The sequence below is a fragment of the Orcinus orca genome, chromosome 1 (assembly GCF_937001465.1).
Source record: "Orcinus orca chromosome 1, mOrcOrc1.1, whole genome shotgun sequence".
Taxonomy (NCBI): Eukaryota; Metazoa; Chordata; class Mammalia; order Artiodactyla; family Delphinidae; genus Orcinus; species Orcinus orca.
Genome location: NC_064559.1, coordinates 35,101,549 through 35,112,055, shown reverse-complemented (window position 1 = coordinate 35,112,055; position 10,507 = coordinate 35,101,549). Strand labels below are relative to the sequence as shown.

Here is a 10,507-nt window from a genome sequence, read left to right as displayed (position 1 = left end):
ACAAGCTTTAAATGACACATTAAACAAGATGGAATTAATTGATATTTATAGGACATTCCATCCAAAAACAACAGAATACACTTTCTTCTCAAGTGCTCATGGAACATTCTACAGGATAGACCATATCCTGGGTCACAAAGCAAGCCTTGGTAAATTTAAGAAAATTGAAATCATATCAAGTATCTTTTCCGACCACAACACTATGAGACTAGATATCAATTACAGTAAAAAAAATGTAAAAAATACAAACACATGGAGGCTAAACAATACGCTACTAAATAACCAATAGATCACTGAAGAAATCAAAGAGGAAATGAAAAAATACCTAGAAACAAATGACAATGAAAACACGATGACCCAAAACCTATGGGATGCAGCAAAAGCAGGTCTAAGAGGGAAGTTTACAGCAATACAATCCTACTTCAAGAAACAAGAAAAATCTCAAATAAGCAACCTAACCTTACACCTAAAGCAATTAGAGAAAGAAGAACCAAAAAAACCCAAAGTTAGCAGAAGGAAAGAAATCATAAAGATTAGATCAGAAATAAATGAAAATGAAATGAAGGAAACAATAGCAAAAATCAATAAAACTAAAAGCTGGTTCTTTGAGAAGATAATTAAAATTGATAAACCATTAGCCAGACACATCAAGAAAAAAAGGGAGAAGACTCAAATCAATAGAATTAGAAATAAAAAAGGAGAAGTAACAACTGACACTGCAGAAATACAAAGGATCATGAGAGATTACTACAAGCAACTATATGCCAATAAAATGGACAACCTGGAAAAAATGGACAAATTTTTAGAAAAGCAAAACCTTCTGAGAGTGAACCAGGAAGAAACAGAAAATATAAACAGACCAATCACAAGCACTGAAATTGAGACTGTGATTAAAAATCTTCCAGCAAGCAAAAGTCCAGGACCAGATGTCCTCACAGGCGAATTCTATCAAACATTTAGAGAAGAGCTAATACCTATCCTTCCAAAATATAGCAGAGGAAGTAACACTCCCAAACTCATTCTGCAAGGCCACCATCACCCTGATACCAAAACAAGACAAAGATGTCACCAAAAAAGAAAACTACAGGCCAATATTTCTGATGAACATAGATGCAAAAATCCTCAACAAAATATGAGCAAACAGAAACCAACAGCACCTTAAAAGGATCATACAGCATGATCAAGTGGGGTTTATCCCAGGAATGCAAGGATTTTTCAATATGTGCAAATCAATCAATGTGATACACCATATTAACAAATTGAAGGAGAAAAACCATATGATCATCTCAGTAGATGCAGAAAAAGCTTTTTTTTTTTTTTTTTTTTAGAAAAAGCTTTGGACAAAATTCAACTCCCATTTATGAAAAAACCTCTCCAGAAATCAGGCATAGAGGGAACCTACCTCAACATAATGAAGGCCATACATGACAAATCCACAGCCAACATCATTCTCAAAGATGAAAAACTGAAAGCATTTACTCTAAGATCAGGACCAAGATAAGGTTGTCCACTCTCACCACTATATTATTCAACATAGTTTTGGAAGTTTTAGCCACAAAAATCAGAGAAGAAAAAGAAATAAAAGGAATCTAAATCGGAAAAGAAGAAGTATAACTGCCACAGTTTGCAGATAACATGACACTATACATAGAGAATCCTAAAGATGCCACCAGAAAACTACTAGAGCTAATCAGTGAATTTGGTAGAGTAGCAGGATACAAAATTAATGCACAGAAATCTCTTACATTCCTATACACTATGATGAAAAATCTGAAAGAGAAATTAAGGAAACACTCCCATTTACCACTGCAACAAAAAGAATAAAATACCTAGAAATAAACCTACCTAAGGAGACAAAAGACCTGTATGCAGAAAACTATAAGACACTGATGAAAGAAATTAAAGATGATACAAACAGATGGAGAGATATACCATATTCTTGGATTGGAAGAATCAACATTGTGAAAATGACTATACTACCCAAAGCAATCTACAGATTCAATGCAAACCCTATCAAACTACCACTGGCATTTTTCACAGAACTAGAACAAAAAATTTCACAATTTGTATGGAAACACAAAAGAACCCAAATAGCCAAAGCAATATTGAGAAAGAAAAATGGAGCTGGAGGAATCAGGCTCCCTGATTTCAGACTATACTACAAAGCTACAGTAATCAAGACAGTATGGTACTGGCACAAAAACAGAAAGATAGATCAATGGAACAGGATAGAAAGCCCAGAGATAAATCCACGCACATATGGTCACCTTATCTTTGATAAAGGAGGCAAGAATACACCGTGGAGAAAAGACAGCCTCTTCAATAAGTGGTGCTGGGAAAACTGGACAGCTACATGTAAAAGAATGAAATTAGAGCACTTCCTACCACCATACACAAAAATAAACTCAACATGGATTAAAGACCTAAATGTAAGGCCAGACACTATAAAACTCTTAGAGGAAAACGTAGGCAGAACACTCTATGACATAAATCACAGCAAGATCCTTTTTTGACCCACCTCCTAGAGAAATGGAAAGAAAAACAAAATGAACAAATGGGATCTAATGAAACTTCAAAGCTTTTGCATAGCAAAGAAAACCATAAAAAGGACAAAAAGAGAACCCTCAGAATGGGAGAAAATACTTGCAAACGAAGCAACTGACAAAGGATTAATCTCCAAAATATACAAGCAGCTCATGCAGCTCAATATCAAAAAAACAAAAAACCCAATCCCAAAATGGGCAGAAGACCTAAATAGACATTTCTCCAAAGAAGATATACAGATTGCCAACAAACACATGACAAGATGCTCAACATCACTAATCATTAGAGAAATACAAATCAAAACTACAATGAGGTATCACCTCACACCAGTCAGAATGGCCATCATCAAAAAATCTACAAGCAATAAATGCTGGAGAGGGTGTGGAGAAAAGGGAACCCTCTTGCACTGTTGGTGGGAATGTAAATTAATACAGCCACTATGGAGAACAGTATGGAGGTTCCTTAAAAAGCTACAACTAGAACTACCATATGACCCAGCAATCCCACTACTGGGCATATACCCTGAGAAAACCATAAGTCAAAAAGAGTCATGTACCACAATGTTCAACGCAGCACTATTTACAGTAGCCAGGACATGGAGGCAACCTAAGTGTCCATCGACAGATGAATGGATAAAGAAGATGTTGCACATTTATACAATGGAATATTATTCCGCCATAAAAAGAAAGGAAACTGAGTTATTTGTAGTGAGGTGGACAGACCTAGAGTCTGTCATACAGAGTGAAGTAAGTCAGACAGAGAAAAACAAATACTGTATGCTAAACATATTTATTGAATCTAAAAAAAAAAGGTTCTCATGAAACTAGGGGCAGGACAGGAATAAAGACACAGACGTATAGAATGGACTTGTGGACACATGGTGGGGGAAGGGTAAACTGGGACAAAGTGAGAGAGTGGCATGGACATATATATACTACCAAATGTAAAATAGATAGCTAGTGGGAAGCAGCTGTATAGCATAGGGAAATCAGCTTGGTGCTTTGCGAGCACCTAGAGGGGTGGGATAAGGAGGGTGGGAGGGGGACGCAAGAGGAAGGGGATATGGGGATATACGTATGCATATAGCTGATTCACTTTGTTATACAGCTGAAACTAATACAACATTGTAAAGCAATTATACTCCAATAAAGATGTTAAAAAATATATACAGTATCACTACCTCCTCATCCCTGTTACCCCATTCTCATTTACCCCCCCTTTTTTCCATTCTTTTCACACCTGTTCCCTATAGGTAACCAGTCTCCTTAGTTTCTGATTTATCTTTTCTGTATTTCTTTTGCACATATGGGCAAAAGCAGAATGTTTTCTTATATTCCTTTCTTTCTTAGCCCAGCATTGTATAGATAAATCTTTTGTGGTTTGCATTTTTCTTTTAGCAGTATGTCTTGGCAACCACTTTATATCATTTCACAGAGTTCTTCCTCATTTTTTAAAATAGCTGCTGAGTATGCCATTGTATTATATACCATAAATGTATGAACACTTAGGTTGTTTCCAATATTTTGCAATTACAAACAGTACTGCAATGAATAACCTGTGCATATGTATTTTTCCATTGTTGGAGGTGTATATTCAAGTGAATAGCACAGATCTTTCTTCCCCTCCAATCCTTCTTTCCTCCAGGGAACCAAGAGCTGTGCTGATGTTATTGCCCATATAATGTTTTCTTTCTTAGCTCTACGTTTGAAGTCTGTAATCTCTGACAATAAGCACAGATTGTGGTCAAGTGTACACTTTCTGAGAAAGCCTTCACTCCCTGTCTCAGCCAATAATTTGGGTGGCACCCCCAGCCTTGTACTACAGTAGTGGTTTTCAACCTTGTCTGAACATTAGAATCACCTAGGAGCTTTTAAAATACCATGCCTAGGAATGCTCTAGGTAGATTCTGCAATTAATGCAGGATCTCTGGGACCCAGGCACCTATATTATTTTGAAGTGCCCCCAGAAATTCCAACGTGTGGCTAAAGTTGAGAACCACTGGTTATATCCTTGAAATGTTACAATAATCTCCTGGCCTTCACCATACTGCCTGTGATTTGAGCCAGCTGCAGGAGTGTATCCTAGATGATTAGGAGGTGCTCCACTCAGAGAATTCCTCATTTTTACCTGGAGAAGAGGTAAATACCTGCTGGCCTAATTTCAGGAGGATCTGTAAAAGTCTTTAATGAAACAGAAGTTCAGCCTAGCTAAAAAAAGTTCTTTCTCACATAGAATCTGAATGACAGGTACAAGTTGCTTCAGGGCGAGAAGGAAGAATATTAAATTTCCCTTTCTCCCCTTCAACACACAAATATGGGTACCTTCCTTTGTAGTTGGTAGTATTAATAAGACTTTGTAGGGAATTCCCTGGTGGTCCAGTGGTTGGGACTTCACACTTCCACTGCAGCGTGCATGGGTTCGATCCCTGGATGGGGAACTAGGATCCTGCATGTCGCATGGTGCAGCCAAAAAAAAAAAAAAGACTTTGTAAAGCAAAAGTCGACCAATAACACTGTTTATCATCAAATCAAAGATGCCACAAGTTATAAGACACATGATTATCTTATCTTAGTGATTCTTAGCACTAACAAACCCACTGGTAAATATGAGATATAATCAAATGTAAGATATATCCCTATTTCAGAGATTTTTAAATGTGGAAAAGTGTACATATTAGAATTGATGAAATACAGTAGATCTTTAGCCTAGACTTCTTTGAACTCCATGCTTGTAGGATCACTTCAATTTCTCACAGGCTCCTTAAACTCAACTTGTCCCAGTGGGGTACTCTTCATCTACATTGCCAAAGCTATTCCTTTTCCTGCATTCTCTACTTGGGCAAATGGAACCACCAAACTAGAAACATGGGAGTCACACCAGCCTCCTGACCTTCTACTTTCCACATGCAAAAGGTCTTTCCCATTCAGTCAGTTCTGTCTGGTACCTCTCTCGAATGCATTACCTAGGTCTTCCTCATCTCTACAAGATTACTGTAGTAATCTCCTAACTGCTTTCCACCCCTCTAATCAAGCCCCGCTCCACACTGTCCTTGTTTTCTTTCTTTAAGCATCAATCTGATCATATTATTCCTTGCTTAAAAATCGAACAAGGGCTTCCCTGGTGGCGCAGTGGTTGGGAGTCCGCCTGCCGATGCAGGGGACACGTGTTCGTGCCCTGGTCCGGGAAGATTCCACATGCCGCAGAGTGGCTGGGCCCGTGAGCCATGGCCGCTGAGCCTGCGCATCCGGAGCCTGTGCTCCGCAATGGGAGAGGCCACAACAGTGAGAGGCCCGCGTACCGCAAAAAAAAAAAATCAAACAAGATGAATACTCCATCCAAAAAATAGACAGAGGATATGAACCGGTCACCTCACAGAAGAGAAAAATACACACTTATACATGTGAAAAGCTGATCATCCTTATTAGGAAATAAATGTAACAATGACATTTTTTCACCCACCCAGTTGGCAGCGTTTGAGAAAACTGATAATAATGAATGATTACAAAGGTGTGCAGAAATACTCCTACATACCATTGTTGGTAGTACAGTATTTGAGATGCATTTTGGCCACGTTTTGGATATGTGAAGGAATGCAAACTGCCTGTTAAAAACCAAAATTCAACCAAGTAAGTTTGAAGATCTAATTGGCATTATTAAACTAGATGGGCAGCATCCCATCTAGTAAACAGAAGGGCACTCTGAGGGATGTACAAAATGGAAGCTTTTTATAGGAAGAAGGGTAGGGTAAGGGAGTTATTAGCAAAAGAAAAGAAAGGATTATTTTTAGGTCAAGAGACCTTCTTTCTGGGAGGAAGGGAATGGCAAGGGTTTTATCATGCAGATTGCTCCTTCTGGGGGGTGTTGGGTGGTAAGCAGAGGTGGAGAGGGCCCAGGAGACATTACCTCATTGGTGCTGAAAATACCAGACTAGCCAATAAAGATTACATTTCTGGTGAAGGTTTGAAACTGCATTTCGATCAGGTGTTAGATCTAGATCCGTTTGGGGCCTGTGGTTTTCTCTTTAACATATCTAATTTCTCTGAGCCTCAATTACTGCACTTGGTCAAATGGGGCCAGTAGCTACTCTAATGTTCTCAAGGAAATGAGATAATTTTTTTCTTTTTTTTATAAATTTATTTATTTATCTTTGGCTGCATTGGGTCTTTGTTGCTGTGCGTGGGCTTTCTCTAGTTGCAGCGAGCGGGGGCTACTCTTCCTTGCGGTGCGCTGGCTTCTCATTGCAGTGGCTTCTCTTGTTGCGGAGCACGGGCTCTAGGTGCGTGGGCTTCAGTAGTTGTGGCATGCAGCCTCAGTAGTTGTGGCATGCAGGCTCAGTAGTTGTGGCACACGGGCTTAGTAGCTCTGCAGCACGTGGGATCTTCCCGGACCAGGACTTGAACCCGTGTCCCTTGCATTGGCAGGCAGACTGTTAACCACTGTACCACCAGGGAAGTCTGGAAGTGAGATAATTTAGGGGAAAGTAGTAATAGCTAACATTTACTGGGCACTTGCTGTTCTAAGTATTTCATATGTGTTTACTCATTTAACCTTCACAATAACCCTGTAAGAACTACTCTCGTTTTACGTATAAGAAAACTGAGACACAGAAGATAAAATACTGCCCAAGGGGTGAAGTTAGTACTAAGAAAGGAGCTGGGATTACTGGCTACATAAGAGGCCACATAATCTACATAAGAGGATCTAGCTCCAGTCCTACGTTTTTTGCAGCCAACCTACGCCCATCTTTCCTTTTTGTCATAGCCCACAGCGTCCATAGTCAAAACCTGTTTATACAGAATTTGCCCATTCGCTAGTTTCATCAACTAGCCTCTAGTAGCTTTGGGTATCTCGTCACAGTTCTGTCTGATTGAGTTCCAGGGAGCTCAGCCACCTCCCATTCCAATTCACTTCCAGGGTCCGGGTCAACGCTGGGTACACGGTAAATCCTTAGATAAATTCTATCGGACGTTTCTATGGGATCGATGTCATACCTTTACAAATGTGAAATAATTCTCACGAGACTGAGACAGATACACGATAACTAGGCTACATACAGGGCGAGTACCGCCTTGTCGCGTACAGCTGCGCTCCACACTCGAGCTCTGGGGCCAACCGTTCCTGCTGTGCTACTTCAGGCACTCGGCCGGAACCCTTCCGGCGGCATCTGAGGCAGCCCGCCGGGACAACGCCGCTGAACGCACAACACGGGAAGGATTAGTAGTCTAACTATGTGCCTAAATTCTCTAGCTCACTTACATGATCCGAGGGAAAACAGCCCCAAATTCTTGCACTTTTAAAAAAAAACCTGAGTGACGATAGCATTTTTATCCATTAAAAAATATCATAATCAAGTGATTCCGAGAGAGTTTTTTTCTTCTTTTTGGTTAGGCATATATATGGACAGCCCACTTGAAAGAACAAGGAAGGCGAGGGAAGAAAGCGGAAGCCGTGGGGTCTTCTAAACCAGAAAGTCTCCGGAGCTTGTGCCAGGCTCTTTGCGGCGTCACCCAGTTAGACGCAGGTTTTGGAAGCGGTTGGAAGAGAAGGTGTCGTTGCTGGAGCTGAGACCAGACGGCCAGAGTCCTCAGGGATGAACCTCGAGTTACTGGGTGAGGAGGACTATGGCTGCTTCTTAGAGAACCTTTTGGTCCTGGGAAGGAGGGAACCCAGGCGGAGGGGACTCAGGCTGCAACATTAGGGACACAGTTCTAGATGCATCTTTTTGGGCGCCTTGATATGGAGCAGCAACAGGGAGAGGAAGCCGAGCTTCTGCCTGAGCGGAATGCATTGCTTCTCCCGAGGCTACTTTGCAGTTCAATTGTGAAGCGTTAGGGAAAGATAGTTTGTGACTTAGTTTCGATTACAAGGATCACAGGTGCTGAAGTAGCCCAGAGCAGGCAGGACCAGAGTTACTGGGGGAAGGAATCTGAGGAAGTGAGGCTTGAGGTAAAGCTTTGAACACTTGTCAGGGTTTTGGGTGAAGCATGGGGTTTTGAAGAAACATGGGGTGCCTAAGGAGGGGAACGTGTTTATCTTCTAGTACAAGTTCCTCATTGAATAAATTAAAAAAGGCTCAGAGGGTACTGACTTGAAGGCACTCAGAAAGTAAATGGTATAGTTGGCATATAGGTGGCACTGGAATCCAGTTACCTTGACTTTCTGTTTAAGGTCTTTATCAGGGACGGTGTGTAAAACACTGAGGGGTGAACTACAAGGCAGTTTACTTTTGTCACCCTCTCTGATTCATTTCCTCCTTACCCTTTACCCAAGTTGTTTATAAACAGTAGGTTCTTCTGGGTTTTCATTAGGTAATATTTAGCATCGTAGCCTAAGGATGTCTGAGGTTTTCAAGAACTAAGCGACTTGCTATTTTCAGTGGTTGTGTTTCTCTTTAAAAAAGTTAAATTCATTAGATATACTGGCAGTCTTAAAGACTGTAAAGCTATTTAAGGAATGGTCTTTGCTTTTAAGGAGCTTTTTGTTAAGTGTGGAGAATAAGGTGTTTATGTAAATAGCTATACTATAGTGCAGAATATAGGTCACCCTTTTTTAAAAAATTTACTTTTTATACAGTAAGTTCTTATTAGCTATCTGTTTTATACATATTAGTGTATATATGGCCAGCCTTAAAGAGTCTTTACTAAGGGCTAAGAACATTTGGAAGAGGGAGTGAATATCTTTGGGGCAGGGGAAGAAAGGTAATCAAGAAAGAACAAAAACAACCAACCAAAAAACCAAACCTGTGGAGGATTTGGAGTTTTGAGTGGATATTTAAGATTGGTAAAATATTGACAGACTGAAGTATGAAGATATTGGAAGGAGTGTTTATTAGGAATACGTTTGAGCTAAGACATCAGTGAGATGAGTCCTAAAGGTATTTTCCGGCTTGGCCAGGTTGTGGGTACTGTGAATAAGGAGAAGGCCAAGAGATGGGATTAGTACCATCTACTCCTTGGAGGCTTTTGAATACCCAGCTGAAAAGCTGTGCTTTTTAAGGAAAGTAGGGCAGATCCATTGAAGGGTTTTGACCTGGTAAGTAACTCAATCAGAGCTGTGATTTTTTTTTAAAAAAGATTTATCTGACAACAGTGTGTAGTTGAGTCTGCCAATTTGGAGGGCTAGAGTAGATGAGGAATAAAGAAGGTCTGAACTAGAAAATGGAAAGAAAAGACATTGAGAAGATAGAGTTGACAATTTGAAAATTGACTACATATCATGGTGGTAGTGGCACTGGTGGTGGTGCTGGTGGTGAGGAAGAGAGTGAAGTGAAAAGTGATGGGAACTGTGATGGTGCTATTCATAAACATTTAAGGACATTTGGAAAAGACAGTTAGCATTGGGTATGTTGAGTGTGGGCCTGTGGTTCAGGAGATGGGTTTGGATTTATGAGAGAGATTTGTAACCTTCCTACAGGTGGGCTAGACAAAACCTTGTGAGGAGATGATAAGACCCAGGGAGAAAGTGGGAGGGGAAGAAAAGAAAACTGCTGAGGACAGAATCTTGGACAATCATCTATATTTAGGGAATAGGAGGAGGAATAAATGATAATATATCAACTAACAGTTACATAGTACTTACTATGAGCTAGGCCTATTTTCAAGTGCTTTTCATATATTTATTCATGTAGAGGTAGAAGAGAATGCAGGTTGGTGTGGTGTCTTCCATAGAAGCAGTTGTAGAGCAGTTGAGGCTAAGAGCTGAGAAAGGGCTACTCTACTTAGTTCTTGGGCAACTTTGGGCTCCTTAGCAACTTGAACAGAAGCTGAGTTACAATGATTTTAGGAAGATGAGTGAGATGGACTGGAGGCAAAGGGTTGATGTTTAGTTTTAAAAACTTAACTGTGGAGGAAAGGTGATAGATAGGCTCATACCTTGAAAGAAAGAGCAGATGGGAAAGATTTTTCTTGTATGATACAGAAGATTCATGTGGGTAAAACTTAGGAAGGAATATTTAGCATTGGAA

General features: G+C 40.1%; 1 protein-coding gene and 1 long non-coding RNA gene across 5 annotated transcripts in view; one reads left to right on the top strand and one right to left on the bottom strand.

The window, feature by feature from the left end:
• Nucleotides 1-6,655: 6,655 nt before the first annotated feature.
• On the bottom strand, nt 6,656-7,730 carry LOC125963904 (uncharacterized). Its single transcript, XR_007476337.1, has 2 exons — nt 7,536-7,730; nt 6,656-6,998 (listed from the first exon to the last, which is right to left on the bottom strand). It is a non-coding gene; the product is annotated as an uncharacterized LOC125963904 (long non-coding RNA).
• A 266-nt stretch (nt 7,731-7,996) lies between these two features.
• Nucleotides 7,997-10,507, top strand: part of RBBP5 (RB binding protein 5, histone lysine methyltransferase complex subunit) — a 36,027-nt gene continuing 33,516 nt past the window's right edge. For 2 of the 4 annotated variants that reach the window (XM_033410615.2, XM_004282452.3), the window contains exon 1: nt 7,997-8,153. In XM_033410615.2, the coding sequence (XP_033266506.1) occupies nt 8,135-8,153 (19 nt within the window). In that variant the 5' untranslated portion in view covers nt 7,997-8,134. The remainder of the gene's footprint in view (nt 8,154-10,507) is intronic. The other 2 variants (XM_033410618.2, XM_033410616.2) reach the window with 2 other exon arrangements.